Here is a 22,203-nt window from a genome sequence, read left to right as displayed (position 1 = left end):
ATCTGCCTCTAACAGCATACACTTTACCATGTCCATCAATGATCTGTTCTTTCATTCTGCAATTCCATTACTCTCTGGTGTGTAAAGAGTGACTAATCTGTACACTATGCCTAGTTGTGTTAGGTATGTCTGCATGGTGTTAGAAATGAACTCACCGCCTTTGTCGCTTTGAAGGGCTTGAGAGGTCCGGTTGAATTTATTCCTCACCATAGCAACGTATGTCTTCAGCATATCCCCAGTTTGGGACTTTTCCTTCATCAGGTAGGTTACACAATACCTGGAAAAATCATCTATAAAACATATTATGTATTTGTTTCCACCTGCTGATGTTTGAAGAGGTCCACATAAATCAGTTTGGATAAGTTCAAGTGGTTTAGTTACACCACTAAACCTTTCCCTTTGTTTGGGTATGGCAGGCTTTGTTGCCTTTCCTCTGATGCATACTACACACTTTGACTGGTATTTTTTGCAATTGTTTAATTCAAGGTCTCTTACCATATTTTCCTTCTTCATTCTAAAAATTGCATCAAAGTCCCTGTGTGCAAACCGCCTGTGCCATATGGTGTTGCTGATGTCCTCCTTTCTCTGCTGCAGTTGGCAGGTGAGGCTGACATCTGGTGGTGGCTGTTCACAGTTCACCTGCTGCACTCCATTTTTCTCAAAGTCTAACATAAATCTGCCTATCACTGGTTACTTTACATGTTCTATTGGCTTTAAACATTACACTGAAACCTTTTCTGTTTAATGATCACACACTCAGCAAACTGGTTGTCAATTGTAGTACATAATATGCATCTGTCACTATGAGGTCTTTGTATTTTTCTCCATTAAAACATCTCAGGGTATTTTGCCTTTTCCTCTTATTGAGATGGAATTCCCATCAGCAAGAGCAATGATCCCTTGTGGCTCTTCATTCAGTTCATTAAAGTTATCTCTGTTCCCACAAAGATGTTGGCTTGCACCTGAATCTAAGATCCATTGACTTTTGGCTTCATTAGAATTAGCTCCAAGAGCATTTTCTGCTCTGAAAACTGTATGCAGAGCTAATTTTTCCTTGGAATGCCTTCCTTTTGAAAAATCCTTTTTGTCTCTGCTTTTACAAAATCTAGCTATGGGCCCTGGCTTGTTGCAGGAATGACAAACAATGGGTTTATTGTGCTGATGAGCAATCAATGGCTTCTGCTCACATTTCCCTTTTTCTGCCAGGTAACCCATGTCTTTTGTTGACTTTTTATGGAAATACAAATAATTTTTCTGCCTCCTTGCTTCACTTCTAATTTTTCCAAACAATTGAAATAAATTCATCCCTTGTAAATTCTGCGCTGCTACAAAAGGGTAATATTTGTCAAGTAATGAGATTAATAGAAAAGCCATTTTTAGTCTTTCATTCATGAGATTTTGAATTGTGCTCAGCCTTTCAAAGATAGACTGCATTCTCAATAAATGCTTGTTAATATCCCCATGTTCTAAAAAACTAGATGCAATCAGTTCCCTCAGTAACGAAATAATCTTCTGATCATCATTTTCTAAATATAATGTCCCCAGGTTCTCAATCATTTCTTTGGCACTGGGAAGATCTTTTATTTCTGCCAGTTTGTGATCAGGTAGTGAACTAGAAATTAAAACCATGGCCTTTTTGTTTCTCTGTTCCCATAATCTCTCGGCTTCCTCAGAATCCCCTGGTTATGGTGGAGGGGAATCTAAACAATCTAGGCTGACCTGAAAGTCCAACTGTAGCTTTAGTCTGTATAACCAAGCTGAAAAATTATCTTCATTCAACTTTGGGATGGGGGGAAGCCCCTCCTCCCTCTCCATTGTTAAAAGATAAATTTTTAAAAATGTGCAAGCAGTTTCTTGGCTGCAAGACCAAAGAAACCTCCTGGACTGATACGGTGGGTCCGTAACCCAATGTTGTGGTTGTGAAATGTTAATACAAAAACCATGAGGACCAGAGAGGATTCATTCCTACCTTGTGGAGAGCCATGAGGAGAAGAGAAAGAAAATGAGGGAAACAGGAAAAAGACGGGATCCAAGCCCCTCCCACACAAAGCAGCAAAGCTAGGCCACAGCGGAGCCGCCCCTCCCTTTGTGCTCGTGTGAAATAGGCTTGGTTGAAACCCCATATTTTCCAACAACAAGGACCCTGTCTACTTCCTCAGGCCCAACAGGTTCAAACCATTCCCAGATTACAGGGCAAGACTCTGCCCCAGGCATCTCCCCAGGACCTGCAACAAGGCCAGCATCCAACTGCAAACTAATTCATGCAATTTTATATGATAAATGCTGAGCAAATTCTTCCACACGACCCTGCAGGGGTCTCTGAGCCCCTTCTACCAAGAGGGCACAGGTCACCCAAAACAGGGCTGTGAGATGGCTATCTGCAGATGCAATCAGGGCAGAGCAGTACTGTCACTTCTCTGCTCTTACCACCACAAGGTGGGCCTTAGTAGCAGCTCTCACCCATGTTCGACTTGGGACTTGGCTTATAGATGGGTTCTTCCTGCTACATATACTGATTCTGGAGGATAAAATCTCACAATGACTTCATTCAATCAGACATTTGACCAATGAGATTTTTCCCCTTTACTTGAATATTTCCACTCTAAAAGGAATACAAAACACTCTTTTTTTATGTTTCATTGTCAATATCCAGACAGTGATGTTTAAATGAGCATATACATTTCCATAAATATTTTTATACACAATACTAGGAGTGCTAATTTCTGTGATATTGCTTAATATAGGGAAACACACATCTCTTCATTGTCAAACTACAAGCTTTAGTTTATCTGTACAAGTACCACACACTCTATCCTAGAAAAAGATTTAGGTTAGCAATTCAGTGTTCAAATATTGCTTGTTATCCTTGAACAATATTTTTTAAATGGTTCCAGAGCTCACAAGACTTGAAAATGGATAGATAGATTAAAGGAAATAACATTCCATAAACAGCTTTATGTAAGTTAGTCTAGTTTTTGTTCTTTAGGGTAAGGTGATTGCAGCCTGGCCAAAGCCTCTAGAATTCAAACCATGGTAAAATGCAAAATTCTCTTCCTGCCATGTTTGGGTCACTGAAAGATGCTGCTTTACTCTGTGATAAACCACAGGACTTAGTATTATTTCCTTAATGATGAAAAACAGATTAGTCACTGTTCCTCTATACTAAACAGCTATCTTTTTTCATAAAAGAACAGTGGCATTTCCAGCACTGTTAAATTCCTCCCCTCAGAAGGAACCCTTCAGAATTGTAGAGATTCTGGAAAGAGAAAAAAAAGAATATTTAAACTAAAAGCTAGTGGTGAGATCAACAACCAAAAGTTTCAAGTGGATTTTCTTTTCAATCAGCATTTTATAATCATTCACCAGGCTGTCTTCACTGAGCTAATTTTGGGGGAAACTCCAAAGATTCTCAAGATCAACTTTTTTGAATTTCTGCAAGCCTACTTTGATTTTGAGTAGTAGATATGGCCATTACTAAGATCAATATCAGTATATGAAACTGTTTTAACACAGGAAAAGGACAGATCTAGGGTGATTAACCCAAAAGAAGAAAGAGAGGTGCACAAAAAAGCAGGCTGAGCAAAAGGACTCATCACCCTGAAGAAGGAAAAAGAAAACCAAGATGGAAGCGAACAGAAGAATATCTGTGAAATCCTTAAAATTCTGAATGGTAAGTTCTGTTGGGTAAAGAGGCCTAGATACTTCCATGTAAGTCTTTTATTGTGTAATTGCCCTGCTTAATCTACAAAATCTTATAATGTAATCTGACAATATTGTTCACGGTAATCCTTCAGTGCTTTCCTCATATTTTCCATTTAAAAAGATGAATGGAAAACCTGCAATGATAGAAACCATCTATCTAGAAGCACTGTACTACAGCTGATCACTAATTAGATTGAAAACTTCAGTTACTTGATTCTGCCTACTATTTAGCAACTATAAGCAAAGATTACATTTACATAGCCATGTACTGTAGCCTGCCAAAAACACTATTTGAGGACTAGTCAGCAGACTAAAATCTAATACTATACAAGCTCTGATTGTGTTTCTAATCTGGCAGCTGTTAAAAAAAATGCGAACTCTGGAGAGAGATGCTTTGCAAGTCAGAGTTCATGTTTGTAAAATTTCTCTACTCTTGAGGCATTCTTATGGCACTGTCTAGTATTTGTTCACATGGCACGATCTCTAGATATGATATATGATATGATATATATATATATATCCATTCTACTGACTTAAAATAATTTCCAAGATGCTAAAAATAATACAGTTGATAACATTCAAATTTGTTCACCTAATTTGGTGAAGGTCTAAAGCAGCTCCCTTTCCCATTCTGGCAATTAGTTCCCATCTGCTCTATGGGAATAATTGTACTAACTTTTCATTATAAAGTTGTTGCAAGGATTATTAATAAGGCTGTACTTCACATACTCCAAAGTTGTACATAAGTATTAAACATAATGCTTAGGATGAATTGTTATATATTTATTTATAAATAAATATATAAATAGATGTGAATATTACAAAAATAATCATTATTGTAACATTTATTTTACAGCATGTACTGTACAGTAATGGTCCAGAAAAAATGAACTGCAGCAACGATACTAGTGCAAGCCGTGCCATTGCTCTTGCTCAAACATTCATTTATGTACCAGTTTTCTTTATTGGAGTTATTCTAAATGTTTTTGCCTTGAGGGTATTCTGCTGCAAACTAACCAAATGGACTGAAACCAGAGTATATATGACCAATTTAGCCATAACAGACTGTCTATTTCTCATCACTTTGCCTTTCAAGCTAGTTTATAGGACTGACCATATGAACAAATTGTGCATAGTTTTGGAGGCTGCATATTTTATTAACCGATACATGAGCATCTTCCTTATTACCATCATAGCGCTTGATAGATACATCGCTATAAGGTACCCTCTCCAAGCAAAGAATATCAGGTCTCCTTTGAAGTCAGCTCTTGTCTGTGGACTCTTCTGGATCTTAATGATAAGTTTTGTATGTATATCCAAATATATTAATAATGAAGAGCCTCCAGGAGTTTGCTTTAGAACAAATTCAAGAAAACTATCAGTGTATATTTTTGCCACAGCAATTTGGGGGTTTCTTATACCTTTAATTATCTTGAGTTTCTGTTCTATTCAAATAATTAAAAAACTCACAATAAAGAAGAATGTTGATCTACATGAAGAGAAGCTCATTCAGAAAGCAATCAACATTATTCTTGCAAATATGACCACATTCATCATCTGCTTCTTACCACTTCATGTTGCATATTTCATTTCATTCATAGATTCCAAATATGCTAGCTGTGCTAAACGTAAACAAAATGACCTCTTTTTAAATGTTGCTGCTATTCTTGCTAACACCAACTGCTGCTTGGATGCGTTTTGTTATTACTTTGTAAGCAAGGAATTTCAGGACGCTTCTGTAGTACTAAGGACCCAGAATCAAGAGCCTGAAAATCAAGGCACTGAAATTATTTATTAAAGTCGTGCCTGCATGAATAATTCTGATACCTTCAGACCTATCCAGAATCATCTTCCTCCAATACATTTTGATTGAAATTCTCCTTCACTGGTGCCTCAGTAGTTCTTCTCGGTCCTGATAAAGTACAGTTTGGTCTTCTCCATTAAGGTATTCATACAAAGGCAGCATGTCCCCATGTATACAGCAGTATACATTATAAATTTCAAGAAATCTATTTGAAATGCCGATTCCTTCAGATAAATCAACCCTGGGAATCAAAGGGGTATGCTATTAAGTATGCAATAAAGATGGTTGTATCTATTGTAAGTCACCGTAATATTCTTTCATTCTTTTTTTCTCTCTCCTTGTCTCTCTCTCTTCCTTAATAACTCATTGTGATTCTGGTAATGGAGCTTTACCCTGATATCTAAAATGTGATAATGTATTAGTCTCTAAGTTGTCATATGATTGCTTGCTTATTGTTGCTCACTGTGTGGTTTTCAAATACAGGATGTTCCAGTATCATTTTTGATCACTCCAAAAAACAGCAGCTGCTGATTTAATGCTTTGTTCTCTTTAGCCTGGTATTCTTTTAATATGGTATTAATGATATTATCTATCTTTCTTTCGTTTACATCCCAAGAAAGTCCTATTATCAAAAAGGGCAAGATATCTATGCTTAATCAACACATTATTATAGCTAACATACATTTGAGCTTTGCTCATTATTTTAATTTAAATATTATGTATCATAAATATAATAAAGTATAAAGAACAATAATCTTCCATTTTGCTTTTGGAAATTATTTAAATGAAAAAAAGTAGATAAGGTAATAGTGTCTGCATTCAAGTATTTGATAAAACTGTGTTTAAACTGCTTGGAACAAAATTCTTTCCCCTGGCCCTTCTGGGCACTGCTTTCTGAATGGTAGCAAAACTGGAGCTTAATGAAAAGGGAAAGATATTGTTTGTGTTTATCATGTTTCATATATTTGGGGCATGGGAAGAGATGTCAATTCTTGCTTGCCTGCTTTAACTTAGTCTCTGAAGGTTCCTTATCAGAACAGTAAAAACATTAATTGTGAGATTAAACATTAACCTGCTTCCCTAGGTCAAGGTTATAGCTACAGAAAGGAACAGGGGTAGTTTTAATTTTTACCTTGGCACAGACTCTGAACAGAGTGGTTTACCTATATTTATATCTACTCAGTTTTGGAGGAGGGAAGGATAGCAGGACAAACAGTAATCAGTGAGAATTACCTTTAGGCCAGTGTTTCTCAACCTTGGCAGCTTTCAGACAGGTGGACTTCAACTCCCAGAATTCCCCAGCCAACCTTGTTCAATTCTGGGAGTTGAAGTCCACCTGTCTGAAAGCTGCCAAGGTTGAGAAATCCTGCTTTAGGCAGTGTCCACTGACAAAGGAACTATACTTTCTCATTCTAAAGAGTGATTACTCATGGAGGCAGGGTTCATACATCATGCTTAATCACAATGTAGTTTGGTTTTGGTTCCTCAGAGGTATCCAGAGGGATAGTCTGGGGAGGAGGTTAGTGGCGGGGAGACCAAAGCAGCATTGCACTGTTGTAATGCAAGCTCCAGCCTTTTTGTGCACAATACAAAAGCTTGTTGTTTTGCTACTGCAGTGCTGCTTTCATCATTTTGACAAAAGCATTGGATTCTATGGATACCTCTGGTATCAGCTATTGTGATTTATAATGCTGCATGCACTAAAGTTAGGTTTATGTGCCACTGTGGGGTTGCCAACAATCCATAGCTTAGCATGATATATTAACTCAGCACAAATAAAAGGAACCCTGCTCAGGAGATAAAAATAAATGTAGAATTTACCAGTTGAACAGTTCTTCTTTACTTAGAAAAAAATCAGATTAATTTGAAAGTTGCCTCCAGTTTTATTACTCTGAGTAAAACAGAACATAATAGGAAGCACAGAAAGGCAGTTGCTTCTGTTTCATGGAGAAGTTTTTCTGCCAAGAACTACATCTGATAATTTTAGTTAAATAGGTGAAGAGAATATGAAAGTACATTTTTAAATTCTCAATCAGATGAAAACATATTTCCTGTTTGTTCATATTATTCTTTAAATCCTATGTATGTGGGATTTCTGTGTATTTGGCTTCCTTCTCATGGCATGTCCAAAAAGCATGTCCTTATTGTGTTCTAGACAATAAGGGTAGCATTTAAAATGTCATTTTTTCGTCATGATGGCAATGTTGTGCATCACGGTTCATCAGCTATCAATTGGATTTTTTTAAGCTTCTACTTTAATTCAAATACTTGCCAATGGCAAATGCTTCTCTTTCATTTATACACAACCTAGGATCAGACAAACCTCACAATATTAGCAAAAGTAAGAGAGAAGTTTAAACACACAAATCTGAGCAATTACTTTGATGCTTATCAGTTAAAATTATTAATATATATTATTAGCAAATGATAATTCCACAGGTACAGATGTAATTAGCATTATTGCTAGGGCAAAACCATTTCATCTTCATATTAACAAATTAAATTTACTTGGATGTTCAGAATTTAAAATTTACCTTAGATGTTTTTTAAATATGAAAACAATTTCTGTCCTCTGACTCTTCTTCCCTTGATTAGTTAGATACCATCTAGGTGGGTTCAATTCCTGGTGAATGGATGAACAAATGCCAGTTATAGCTTGAGTTTGTAGCTTTTCCAAGGACATTCAAGTCATTTCTTGATTCTGTCCATCCTGCTTATCCATAGTCTTCCCTTTCTTCTACTTTCCTCAACCCTGCTAAGCAACATCTATTTTTCTAGCCCATCATCTACTTACATCATAAATCCAAAATGAGTTTCTGCTTGTTGATTATCATTTTGTAATCCACTTTTCTACAGTTGGGCCCCATACAATAAGATCTGGCTATATAGTATATGCCTGACAATTCCCAGTTAAGATGAAACCAGTCATGTATTGCCTCCTGGTGGTAATCAATGTAACCATCTTGGCTAACTACCCCACTGTCTTTTCAAGAACCTCTTGTTTCTTGGCATTTCTCACTCCACATATAGTTTTATTCTTCTTTACAAGATCTTAAGCAAACCACTTTATTGCTAGGGCAAAACCATTGCCACTTTGTGTGTGGAATTAGTGCAGTGGTTTGGTAATTTGTGCATTGTCTTGCATCTACTTTTTAATGTATAGGTATATATACCAATCTTACCCAGTCTTTATGCAACACCATCTTGTCCCTTATTTTTTGATATAGTTGATAGCATTTTAACTGACTGCAACTTTAAAAAATTCTAACTTTTAAAGGTATGGATACAGTATATCTTTATATATAGCCACATATATGAGAAGTAGAACAGCTGGGAAGATAGAGAATTTGATTACAGAAAATAATGTGATGAATGTATTTTGCTGAAAATTTGATCACAAATTCTAACCAAATTCCAGTACTATACAAAATGCTTATATAATATACATCAGGCTTGTGAGAAATGCTAAAAAGAAGTAATAGTTATTAGTGACAAAAAGGTAGCTTTTATTTGACCGACATTAACAAGGAAATTTTGATTGTTTTATAAAAAGGTCAGATAGAAAAATTTCTATCTGAGAAAAGGGGGGCTTTCTGGGAAAGAGCATAATGTAACCTAAACAGACAAAGAAATAATTTTCTTTTGTCCTGCTGTGTGAGCACATTTAAGATTGGTTGCAACAAAAGCAGAAGGTAGCTGGAACAGAAAGGTCTTCCTTCCATAACAAAGAAGCCTCTTCTATGTGAGTTAACGTAGGTTGACGCTAGCTAGAGATAAGGGATGAATAGAACGCTGTATTAGAACTCGCTAAAAGTATCTAAATGAAGTTTTTATCAGCTAACCAAAGCCTTCAGCTGAAGAGTAGAACTGAGCATGAGCACTAAACTAATGAATATTAAATTACATGTCTTGCATATGGAATACTGGACAAGAATGTAAGCCTGACCAATGACAAAACAGGATAGTGATTGAGCGACGGGATAGAAATGTATAAATTATGCTGAGATCTGTAGGTGGGTATGGCTTCCTACTTTGATGCTGAGGAGTCCACCAGCCTTTGCAAACGCTTGAAATAAAGTTTTACTGCTGATCAACCCAGAAAAAGTTTGTTACGCTTTGTTTCGTACAGGCTCTTTTGAAAGTATGGGAAGAATATTTTGGATTTGATCTTAGTGAATCAGTTTGGAACTGTTCATCATACAAAACTCCATTTAACTAAATTTCAGCTTGTCATAAAAATTGACTACTTGTAGTATAATACTCTTCTAAATTAATGTTATATCAATCAACATACTTCTAGATTGATTTGGAGGATTGTACAGTAATAAGTTGGTACCCATTACTATTTTTGGTAGTAATACCTACGTAGTAGGTATTTGAACAAATACCTGTAGAATTTGAACAAATGTTTTTAAGACAAAAAAATATTTTATTCTTTAATTCATTTTTCTGGTAGCTGTCAGATTTACATCTTTCTTAGACACCATAGTATTTAAAGGTACAGGGAATAACACATTATACGTTATATTAGCTACTGCCCAGTAGGCTCAGTAGCTAATACAGCATCTAAAGCAGTCTTTCGTCTTCAGATTAAGCACGAGGCCCAGACCAATAAAAATCACAAAGCTCACTAGTAGGTGAGCAATTACCAAAGGGAAGGTACTGCATAGCTTCTAAAATACATAATTTTTTTTTAAAAATCCAAAGAATCCTTCAGTGAAAGAAGGTTTTATTCAGATTTTATATAAACAGAATTGGAAGATAACACTGAGATCATCTACTCCAACACTATTCAGTTAATTGATCTCCCTTTTTTAATTATATGAACAAAATAATTCCTAACAGATTATCTTTCTCTATAAAATGTGTGCCCGGGCAAAAATATTGAATATATATATCTGAGATTATATCTTTCTTTAAAATTACAAATGTATTCCCAAATTATTTTTTACTGTATTTGTTTTTTTTACTGTTTTTGTATTTTTAAAAATTATTATTTCATTTTTATTATCTTCAATGCCTAACAAATTCTTAATTAAAAAACAATAACAATTTTAAAAATAACTCAGTGGCCACAAAAGAGTGGCAGGTTTATTTACCCAGCATGCAAGGTCCAATCAACACACCGAGTCGGGGAATCCTTTTAATCTTTTTATTGAAGCACTTCAGCAAAAAGGGTCCTGTCTCTCCAAGGAGAGGAACTTTGAGCAAAATGTTACATCAATCTTTATACTTTTCAGAAATAGGGAAGTAGGCATATAAAAAACATGAATGGTTATATAGTTGCACAGACGCACTTGATTCCATGTTACACACTAACATCCCATAATAAGCTTAGCATGTTCTATGTTTTCTAAAATTTCCACCTTAGGGGTGTGCGTTTTACTATGTTAATTAGCTTTTGGTTACACTAGGGTTGTAAGTGGTCTCATAATTGGGTCACACGATGGTCTCTGAATACCTCAAAACCATTCCTCTTCCCCTTTTCAAGGTACGACTTTTCTACCTGCTGTCAAATGTCCGCTGCAGAAACCGCATCCTCTTGAAACTCAGCCACAAACGTTTTATAGTGTGCTCTAGTAAATATGCACTTTAACAATTTCCTACCATGTGGCCCTCAGTTGTTACTCATGTCTTCCCAGAACAAAAGCCTAGTAAAGGAATGAGGATTTCTCCTTAAATCATTACTCCAAAAACTCAGTTTCTAAAACAATGAAGTTATTTCTTTATGAAGCTACAGCCCACGACTGTTGCCTTTAAAACTCAGGTACCCCGAGTGGCAAGGAACTGAAGACCTATTCCCTGAATTTGGGAGAGAAAACAATTTTACCTTTGCAAGGGTGACTTCTTAGCCTACCCGAAAATACAAATCACCAAGTAATTCAGGCAAAGCAAAAAGCATTTATTAAGGGGGTCAAGTCTTTTTATAGGGTACAGAAACAAATGATACATACATTCAGTATATGTGATACGTCAGAAAGCAAATAATCAAACAATAAAAGACATTGATTACATATGAGAATTGAACAAAATAGAACATTGATTACAGATAACATTCCACACGTGACAAATTTTTGGGTTACATCATTCTCTTTCTCAGCCAGGTTTGTATCATTAAAACTTGCAAGTGTATTCAAGGACTTTTCAGAATATGCTCTCTATTGTTTAGTTGCTGAAAAAGCAAGTTCTCGCATACCAAAAGAAATGGCCTTGGCCCAGAAGAAAAACATGCTTTCCAAAAATTAGAAAAGAGCCCTAGACTGCCATGTTAAAAATGTTGATATCACCTTAAAATGCTAATAACAAAGCCTAAAATTTCAGCTAACGATGACTATGAGCAATATTTTATTATTCAATGAAAATCATTCATTTTTCATATTTTATACTGTGCAATTCTGTCTTATGTTAATTGCTTGTTTATAGTTTCAAAAATGCAATACATGAATGCAATGCATTTTGTCAGTTGGGCTGCACTTCTAAGCAGTCTTAATTAAAAGTAATTTAAAAGATAATTGTGAAATGTCCATTGGCTGAGAATGAGCAAGTGAAGTTTCCAAACAGAGTACTGTAACTGCTTACAACAGTAAGCAAGTGGAGTTACTATTTTCTTTATAACTGTTAGTGGTTTGTATCCAGACAGGCAAAAAAGATTGGAAAGCAATGGCATTTAAACATAATATTAAAATATTTAACTACTTAGACCTGATTCTATTCTGATTGGACTGCATGATGCACATTGTTACATACAAAAAATGTACATATCAACAATAATCTTAGAGAATAACTGCTATATTAAATCAGGTTTTACTGAATGTTATCCCAGGAAAAAATTATGCAACAATACTTGTTTCTTTTTTAAGATACCAATATCCGTCTATCATTCATTCATTCATCCATTCATCCATTCATTCACTATCTATCTATGGTATTTATTTTAGTGTTGGGATTAGACAGAAGTAGCCTCTAACTACAAAATGTGGATTCTGGCTTTCATGAAAGTGTGAAAAATATAGTAGTGAAATAATATATCAGAACGTATCAAGAACCACACACTAAGAAATTCCACTTTTTTCTTTGTTCTTTTTTAAATTTAGGCTTGCGGCAGGAGGATCCATGAACTGTTTCCCGATACTAACAGCCGCCCAGTCATAATAGCCATTCAGCCTATCCTTCAGCGGAGGAGCCATTTCCCGCTCAAAATTCCACCGGTCTCTGATTCCCCATCACTCGAGGTTCTTCCCACATTTTAAAAAAAAAACTTGTGCAACCAATCAGCTTCCAGGAGTTAAATAGCCTCCGCCAATGGGGAATAGCAGGCTGCAGTAGGGGTTCACGGTCAAGGAACCGTTGCCCTAACGGTCGACAGTTGAGGACACCTTCAAACGGGTGTTGAACGTCGAACCCACGAGGGGAGGCAGTGAACTTCGTCATCTTCGCGAGGCACCATGGTGGGAAGTGGGACTTCGGTGGCTGGGCTTCGTTCAAGGGGGAGCGGGGTCATGGCAGCTCCTTAAGCCTCTTGGCTCAGAGCGTATTAATGCTATGAGGGAATTGCGAGTGTAGGGTACGAGAATGGCGTGCAGGGAAGAAGAGAGGAAGACCAGATTGTCGAATGTTGCCTCGTGCGAGCCTCCCGCGCGAGCTTCGCCTCAAGCAGTCGAGGCTTCGCGACCTCCGAAAGGCGCAGTTCTGTCGAGGACGTCGGTTGGCCGCACATTGTTGGCGCTCTTGTATTTGGCAAGGCACGAAGGCTGAAAGGCGCTCCGCCTTGGACTTGCCATGGTGCGGAGCGGAAAAGGGGGTGGGGGAGGAAGAATATAATGGTCTTGGTGCTGAAGAGGCGTGAATCAGCAAGACACGAGAGAGCAGTGCGTCTGCCGCATTGCTGGATTTAGAGTCCAGTTATTTGGCGTTACAAGAAGCCGGTGGGAGAGAGCTTAGTTAACAAAATAAAAAGTAGGCAGTCTAATGTAAAGTAGTGGCGAAGAATGAGGCATATTATACGAGGGGCTGAAGTAGGAGGTACTGCATAAAGTTGAGACAAAAGATGTTTTATATAATTGCACCGAGTGTATAATGTGTAAGCTTAGTAGGCCGTAGAGAAAGTGTACTCTTTAGGAGTGTTATTAAACATTCTCAAAGACCATTTTTTAACTTGGGGGTCCTAAGGGCAATTGATAAAGTAGTACATATTTTAAAATATAGCACATTAGAAATCTAATAGGTACATTATCAAAATGCAGAGCTAGGTCAATATGCATTTTTGTGGTGCTTCTTTATTATTAGTATTTCCAGAAATAAACATTAATCTTGCCTTTTTTAAAATTTTACAATTTTTTAACAGCGTGAATGTATCTCTATCCATGTTGGACAAGCTGGAGTTCAGATTGGTAATGCTTGCTGGGAATTGTATTGTCTTGAACATGGAATCCAGCCAGATGGTCAGATGCCCAGTGACAAAACCATAGGAGGTGGAGATGATTCCTTTAACACTTTTTTTAGTGAAACGGGTGCTGGCAAGCATGTACCTAGAGCTGTTTTTGTGGACCTTGAGCCAACTGTTGTTGGTATGTATATGGGTTTGAGAATACTTTTGGGGGCCAATATGTGCACATTTTGGATGATCAGAAATAACTTACATTATACACACACATACATACATACATTATTTAATTATATCCAGGTATTGAGCCTTTCCTGGTTTTGGTGGAGTTGTTTGCATATCATCGTTTAGCATTAAGAAAGCAAGTGGGTTTTTTTACTAAACAAACCTGAAATCTGGTGAAAGCAATTGTAAAATAAGCCCCCATTAAGTGTGACTTTCATACATTGACTTTATGAGATGAAATCAAATTGTATGCTGTTAGCAAAAAAATGGTAACATTAGAAGTGATTTCATTCATCCTCTCTTCCCTTAGCTTCCCCTACCCCTTAAAATTTATTCTCACCATTCTAAACCAGATTTTGAGGAAGCATGAAAGGAGGAAGTTCTGTTTTGCTAGTGGAAGTGCAGTAGAATGACTTAAATTTATCCCTTATATTAATATGTATTAAAAACAATAGGGGTTTACTTTGTTCAATTTTTTATAACACAATTTTGTTTCTTGCCAAGAAAAAAAACATGTATCCATGTAGTCACCAGAAGTCAGGGCAGACATCACCTTTTGAACTAACACAAAATATTTTCATGCTGAAAGTCTTCTATCTGAAGCAGATATGGTTAGTTTTACCTCCTGCAGAAAGGAACCCATATTCCTTTGTTCAGAAATATTAGCCAGAAATGATCTGATAAGTTTGAGGCATTCTCAATTTTATAATATTTTTAGAGAATGTAAAATCATACATATGCTTAACTAAGAATAAGACCTGTTGAATATAGTCAGACTGACGTAAATGATGAATACATTATTTCTGACTTTGTAGAATATTATTAGAAATAAGCAAACATAGAATTTTGAATGAGAAGAATTAATAAAGTTTTGTTTTTTAATCTTCAAAGATGAAGTGCGTACAGGTACTTACAGACAGTTATTTCATCCTGAGCAACTCATTACTGGAAAAGAAGATGCTGCTAACAATTATGCTAGAGGCCATTATACCATAGGAAAAGAGATTGTTGATCTAGTGCTGGATCGCATTCGAAAATTGGTGAGTCATAATAAGATGAGGATTAGAAAATACCTGCAAATAGAAATTTTACCTTTTTAAAATCAGGAGCATAGAAATTCCAGTTTTCTTGTATTTTCAAAAGTACCATATTAAAAAAATACTTGGTCTGTTCAAATAAGGAATGCATGTTTAGAAAGTATGCTGTATTTTTTTTAATTAACTGTTTGAAGAGTATTTATAATAAGCCAATGTTTTAAATTGACACAGTGCCAAAAAATATTGTCTACATGTTAAATATGTACTGTTGAAATTAAGTATTTTGTTCAATGACTTCATTTTTTGTTGGTTTTTGGGGGGTTATTTGTCTTTCCCTAGGCTGATCTGTGCACTGGTCTACAGGGTTTCCTTATTTTCCATAGTTTTGGTGGAGGCACAGGCTCTGGATTTGCATCTTTGCTTATGGAAAGACTCTCAGTTGACTATGGGAAAAAATCCAAACTGGAGTTTGCAATATACCCAGCTCCACAAGTATCTACTGCTGTAGTGGAGCCTTACAATTCTATCCTTACTACACATACCACATTGGAGCATTCTGACTGTGCATTCATGGTGGATAATGAAGCTATTTATGATATTTGTCGACGCAATCTTGACATTGAACGTCCAACTTACACCAACCTCAATCGTCTCATTGGTCAAATTGTATCCTCTATCACAGCTTCACTACGTTTTGATGGTGCTCTGAATGTAGATTTGACAGAATTTCAAACAAATCTTGTTCCTTACCCACGAATCCATTTCCCGTTGGCAACATATGCTCCTGTCATCTCAGCTGAAAAGGCATACCACGAGCAGTTGTCAGTGGCTGAAATTACTAATGCTTGTTTTGAGCCCGCTAATCAGATGGTAAAATGTGATCCTCGCCATGGTAAATATATGGCATGTTGTATGCTGTACAGAGGTGATGTTGTGCCAAAAGATGTCAATGCAGCCATTGCAACAATCAAGACGAAACGTACTATACAGTTTGTGGATTGGTGTCCAACTGGGTTCAAGGTACTGTATTGTCTAATATAAACAAACTGGGTATAATCTTAGTTAGTTCCACTGGATTGGGTGCAACTTAATATATATGTATAAGATTGCATTTACCATATAACTACTTCCACATGAAGGGATTTTGTCACAGACATTTGAATACAGCAGTACTGTTTTTTCTTCTGCAGATGAGGTGATAGATGCAACCAGTTCTGAAAATGTTGATTGGCATTTATTTATTGGTTAGATGTATATCCATCTTTCCTCCAAGGTGATATACACTCTCTCATCCAATTTTTCCCATAACAATCCTGTGAGGTAGGTTAGGTTGAGAGTAAGTGACTGGCCCAGAGTCATACTGGGAGCTTTTGTGGCTACAGGTAGACTTGAACCTGGGTCTCCTCAGCCCTTGTCTAACATCTTAATCACAATACCACACTATGAGGAAGGGATACTGTTTTTTTCTCTCCTGAAAATAAGTGATCAGTGGTAATAACTAATGTGTGTGTGGTGCTACAATTCCTGTGAAATTTGAGAAGATACACCAAATTGCATTTTTTTAGTTATTAAAGTGTAGCTGTACTTAAATAGATCAAATAATAAACTGCATTCTAAATGATAAGGTGGTGTACTTACTTGAGTTTTAGTATATTTAAGCGAATTAGGACCTTAATCATTCTGTTTATTAATGTGATATCTCTGTCATGATAAAGTGAGGCATTTTCATGGATTGCATAGATTGAGGGTTTGCTTTTATTTATTTATGAGGTAGATGTGAATACATTATCTGCATCCAGTCCAGCTTCCTTTCTGATTCAGAAATCATGAAAGATACTTGAGTTTCATGTCTAAATTTTTATTTGCCATGATGCTTTGATCCACAAAGTACAGTGGGAAAAAGGGAAGAAGTTGGAGTTTGAAATAATTGAGGAAATATTAAAATATTGAGGAATATTTCCTCAGTATTGAAATATTGAGGAAAACTTAATATTTTTGCATCCCTTTAGGTGGGCATCAACTACCAGCCACCCACCGTAGTACCAGGAGGAGATTTGGCCAAGGTACAACGTGCTGTATGTATGCTGAGTAACACAACTGCAATTGCAGAAGCTTGGGCTCGCCTTGATCATAAATTTGATCTGATGTATGCTAAGAGAGCCTTTGTGCATTGGTATGTTGGGGAAGGAATGGAAGAAGGAGAATTTTCTGAAGCCCGAGAGGATCTGGCTGCCCTTGAAAAAGATTATGAAGAAGTTGGTGTTGATTCTGTGGAAGCTGAAGCTGAAGAAGGAGAAGAATATTAAGCTATGTCAGATGATAAACATTTAAATATTTGGTACTTCAAGTTCACTTGTTCAGTTTCAAATAAACATTTAAATGTTCTAGCAAGTTTGATTTAATAGCTATTATTTAAAATAGCTTTAAAAATATTCCTTGAAACAGTTTCTATAAACTTTGAGCAAAGCATAAAATAAAGTTTTATGTAAAACTTTATGCCTCTCAGAAACATATCCATCCATTCCTTATTTCTCCCTTTCATTCTTCTAGGCCTTTTGAAAACCTATAAAAATGGGTATTCAGAAATAGTCATTAAAGTGTTATTGGATCTTAGCATGTATGTTCATAATGAAAATGATATTAGGGATGTCACTGATTGTATATGTGGAATTTTATGTTAATTAAAGCAATGTGAATAAGTGAAAGTATAATTGTTACCATGATCAACCTTAACCATATTGATCCCGAGAGACACCAAGTTAATTTACATTGAAAGAAAAATATTTTTGGTACTTACATCCTGGTAGCTGATCAACACAAGCTTAAAGATTTAAGTCCAGCAGTAACAAACTGATAAGCTCTCAGGCTCTATCAAACTTTTAACTCTTCTATCACTTGATATTAAACATCTGGAAATGGAATAGCATGATAGCCTGAAGTTATGCATTCCAGTTAATTGAATTATGAAAAAAAGTTAATGCAGTAGATGGGTTTGATCAGTACCATATTAAAACTAAGTAAAATGTGTTATCTTAAAGTACAGCTAATTGAATAACTAGTCCTATGTATATTTATTGAGAAGCCCCATCCAGTTGATGGCTTTTATTTCCAAATAATTAAAGAATTGTATTCTTATCTCTGTCCTATTCTCATAGATGTGCAAAAACAAAAACCTTGACTGCATTATCTCTTTATCAGACCCTGTTCAGCTGTATACTAAATTATCTTTGAAAAATCAGACCTCGTACTGGCTTTCATTTGGGGTGATGCTTTGTCTGGAATGTCAACCCTGTAAGTAGACTAGATCAAGAAAGGACTCTTAGAAGACTAGAGCTGTACTTACTGAGGTAGACTATATTAATAGAATCTTGCTAGTCTGCTTGTGCTTTTGTGACCCCCATTCCCAAGTGAGTCAGGAAAGTCGGATTGAGTCTCTTAATACTATCACCCTTTCCAGAACTCGTAATGCTTCTGTCCTTTTTGTTTATATAATGGTTTCTGAATATTTGCTTTAAGGCCATCTCCCTGGCGATATACACTGAGGCCTTTGTCAAGCCAATATGTTTCTGAAATATTTCCACATAAATAATAGTTATCAATGATAGCATTCATTTTCTTTATCAATGCATCCTTTTTACATTTAGGGACTGGGGATACTAATCTCCCCTTGGCGGGAGATGGGTGGTCAAAAAATTTAAATAATAATAACAACCTCATAAATACTAGTTAAGTGTAGGCTAGTACACTTAATTGGCCCAAACAATTAAATAGATGCATAGCTGGTTTGGTTTTTGTACTCAACGTTTTCTCTTCATTGGTTCCTCATTAAATTGGAAACTTAAGTGGAATGCCACAAGGTTCAATCCTGTCCTTACTCTCCGCTAAGAAGTTGGGTGAAGGGTGGAAATGTTTATCAAATCTGCAGATGAAATTAAATTGGGCATAATAGGTAACAGTAGATTTTCTTTTAAAAAAAAATCTTAATAGCTTAGAGTAGGGTTTTCAAATTTTTTTAGGTTATGGAATTTGTTTCTAATTACTGGAACCCCTGATGAACAGGCAAAGCTCTAGAGACTGAAAATTGGCTATATTCAATTTAACTTTTTTTTACCTCTTAGTCTCTCACAGAACCCCATCAAACTTGTGGAATTCTAAGGTTCTGTAGAGCAGTTTAAAAAATCTGAGGAGCTGAAAGTAACAAAATATAATTTAACAGACAATGCAAAATTCTTCATGTAGGAATGATGACAGCAACAACAAAATCAAAGGCAAAGTTATACAATGGGGAATACCTGGCTTTTTAATGTTACTTGTGAAAAACACCTTGGAATAGTAGTAGCAAACAATATGAACCAGTAGGGTGATGCAACTACACAAAAGACATACAATTTTCAGCAGTACCAAAGAGTTTCTAAATCACAGGAGTAGTCATTCCATTTGATTTTGCTCAGGCCAGATACCACATCAAGAAGTATGTACATTTCTGGATACCTTATTTTAAGATGGACTTAGAGAAACAAACTCAGAATAGCAGTGAAATATAGTAATTAGAAGATGAGAATGTAATAATGTTCTTCCAGGACCTGAAACCATGTTGGGAAAAACAAGATACAGGCCATCAACATATATGCCCTGCCAGTCATCAGATACCCTGCTGGTATAGTGAACTGGCCAAAGGAGGACATGGAGGCTACTGATGTGAAGACCCAGAAACTCCTCACAATATATGGAGGTTTCCACCCCAAGTCCAACATCCAGAGACTACACCAGCCAGAAAGAGGGAAGGCGGGGTCTGATCAGCGTCAAAGCCACTGTCCTGAACAAAACCCAGAGCACTGAGAAGTACATCAGTAAGATGGCACCCCGGGATGAGCTGCTGAGAGAATGCCTCAGGCAGCAGCAGACATGGGAGGAAGTTCAAGTGAAAGAAGTGCCATGGCAAGACAAGCCCCTGCATGGGATGTACCAACAACAGATAGTTGAGGTGGCTAACATTGGGAAATCCTACCAGTGGCTAGAAAGGGCTGGACTAAAAGACAGCACTGAGGCACTGATCATAGTAGCACAAGAACAGGCACGAAGCACCAGATCCATAGAAGCAGGGGTCTACCACACTAGACAGGACCCGAGTTGCAGATTGTGCAAAGAAGCCTCAGAGACAGTCCAACACATAGTGGCAGGGTGTAAGATGCAGGCAGGAACAGCATACACTGAATGGCACAACCAAGTAGCTGGCATTGTGTACAGGAACATCTGCACAGAGTATGGGCTAGACCCTCCCAAGTCCAGATGGGAGATTCCACAGAAGGTCACGGAGAATACCAGAACTAAGATCCTGTGGGACATCCAGATCCAGACGGAGAGGCAGGTACTGGCCAATCAACCAAACATCGTGGTAGTAGACAAGGACCAGAAGACAGCAATGGTGATAGATGGAGCAGGCCCAAGTCACAACATCAGGAAGGAGTATGAGAAGGTGGAGAAGTACCAGGGCCTGAAAGAAGAACTAGAGAGGATGTGGAAAGTAAAGACTAAAGTGGTTCCAGTGGTGGTAGGAGCACTCAGGGCTGTGACTCCCAAGCTCAGAGAGTGGCTCCAACAGATCCCAGGAACAACATCAGAGCTCTCTGTCCAGAAGAGTAGTGCTAGAAACAGTTAAGATTCTGCGCGGAACCCTCAATCTCCCAGGCCTCTGGTAGAGGACCCAAGATTGAAGAAGACACATACCATCCATAGGGGTGAGAGGGGAATTTACACACAAACACACACACACAACCTGAAATAGCAGGAGGAAATATTTTATAAATAACTAATAAACTAGAATATGAATTTTGAATAGTATATTTTAATCTCATTTTCTCAATCTATGTTTTCATGGCAGACAATAATTACATTAACTGCAAGCTGATATTTATTTTATAAATATGCATATAAACTGGCTATTATGGAAATGTATTTTCTCTTCCTCCTTTTCTTTATATAAATTAATTGTAGCCTCTATACTTCAACAATTTAAAATCACTAAGAGATCATTTAGGGATAATATATAGGCATGATTTTTGAAACCCTTATCCTTACAGTTGTGCCATATAAATTTTCTTCTAAGTACCATGTGACTCTGCTCATTCCACAACTTTAGGCTGCAAATATGTTGTCATGACACATATCAATTTTGTATCTCTTTCAATAGCATAGCTATATTAGTTGTGTCATTTAGAAAGTGCGATACTATATGTAAATCCTTTATATGTATTAATGTGCTTTTCCTATTACTTTACTATTAAGGCCACAGCACATCCAATTCAGACAGTTAGCTGCAGTTAAGCAATCCCTTTCGGAATTTCCTGAAAAACTTGACTTGCATTAGCATTCATAGTGTGGAATCAAAACGCAGGACACAAGTGCAAAATAATCAAGGCTTCACTGCAGTGTTTAATAGGCAGTATGTACTGGAGGGGGGACCCCACCAAAGGTTAGTGGGAGACACTCCCCTGTAGGCAAAATGGATGCTTTGATATTTATACAGTTTTACAAGGGGAAGGGAAAAAGAATGCATATGCATACATATTAATATGATGCATAAATAAATATAAATAAATAAATCCTAAATAAGCGATACTTCTCAAGTTACTTTCTGCCCCTCTGTTATCTGCTATCTACAAGGAAAACAATAGCGTTACAGAGAAGAAGAAACAAATTAGTTGAAGATGCCAAATACCAGGAAGAAGGCATCCTCCCTCAAGACAGATGCCTAAGTTGCTATGGGGATGTTTGTGATAAGGAATTTACAACCAGCCTAGTTCACACCAGCTTCAAGGATGCTGCACATTCCTTTATGTTTCAATTTTATTAAGGCGATACCATTCATCTGAGGCCTCTAAAAACTTGCTTCTTTCACCCAAAGGTATATTTTCCTCACAATAGTTAATGAAATTATGCATATCTCCTTAGAAAGTTGGTGTCAACAGGAAGCATAAACTCAAGAAGTAGCACTGAGGTAAAGAACATGCCAATTATAGTTACCTCTTGCGCAACTTCTGAAAGCTGAAAGC

At 36.7% G+C, this 22,203-nt stretch overlaps 2 protein-coding genes across 3 annotated transcripts; both read left to right on the top strand.

Moving 5' to 3' along the window:
• The first annotated feature begins 3,532 nt into the window (after nucleotides 1-3,532).
• LOC103061841 (tubulin alpha-3 chain) lies at nucleotides 3,533-18,354 on the top strand. 2 transcript variants are annotated; one of them, XM_088131954.1, is made up of 6 exons: nucleotides 3,533-3,670; nucleotides 12,601-12,738; nucleotides 13,851-14,073; nucleotides 15,006-15,154; nucleotides 15,491-16,171; nucleotides 17,161-18,354. In XM_088131954.1, exons 1-6 carry the CDS (start codon nucleotides 3,668-3,670, stop codon nucleotides 17,455-17,457), a joined length of 1,491 nt encoding a protein of 496 aa, XP_087988080.1. In that variant the 5' UTR covers nucleotides 3,533-3,667; the 3' UTR covers nucleotides 17,458-18,354. The 2 variants fall into 2 exon arrangements, with proteins under 2 accessions (XP_087988080.1, XP_007437221.1); XM_007437159.3 differs by lacking the exons at nucleotides 3,533-3,670; nucleotides 12,601-12,738 and adding an exon at nucleotides 12,758-12,954.
• On the top strand, nucleotides 3,534-6,760 carry GPR35 (G protein-coupled receptor 35). The gene is made up of 2 exons (XM_025172505.2): nucleotides 3,534-3,670; nucleotides 4,559-6,760. The coding sequence occupies exons 1-2, from the start codon at nucleotides 3,668-3,670 to the stop codon at nucleotides 5,498-5,500; spliced, it is 945 nt and encodes a 314-aa protein (XP_025028273.2). The 5' UTR covers nucleotides 3,534-3,667; the 3' UTR covers nucleotides 5,501-6,760.
• Nucleotides 18,355-22,203: the final 3,849 nt, after the last annotated feature.

Source organism: Python bivittatus, unplaced genomic scaffold (assembly GCF_059951505.1).
Source record: "Python bivittatus isolate LINGU-HERP-01145 unplaced genomic scaffold, Pbiv_v1 ctg000980_np1212, whole genome shotgun sequence".
Lineage (NCBI taxonomy): Eukaryota > Metazoa > Chordata > Lepidosauria > Squamata > Pythonidae > Python > Python bivittatus.
The sequence above is the reverse complement of the archived record's forward strand: the minus strand, read 5'-3'. Positions and strand labels throughout refer to the sequence as shown.

Bases quoted from the DNA above. Each gene is read 5' to 3' on its own strand.
- LOC103061841 (XM_088131954.1), top strand. The intron at 12,739-13,850 runs GTTCTTCCCACA...ATTTTTTAACAG, and splicing joins CTGATTCCCCATCACTCGAG to CGTGAATGTATCTCTATCCA. The intron at 15,155-15,490 runs GTGAGTCATAAT...GTCTTTCCCTAG, and splicing joins TGGATCGCATTCGAAAATTG to GCTGATCTGTGCACTGGTCT.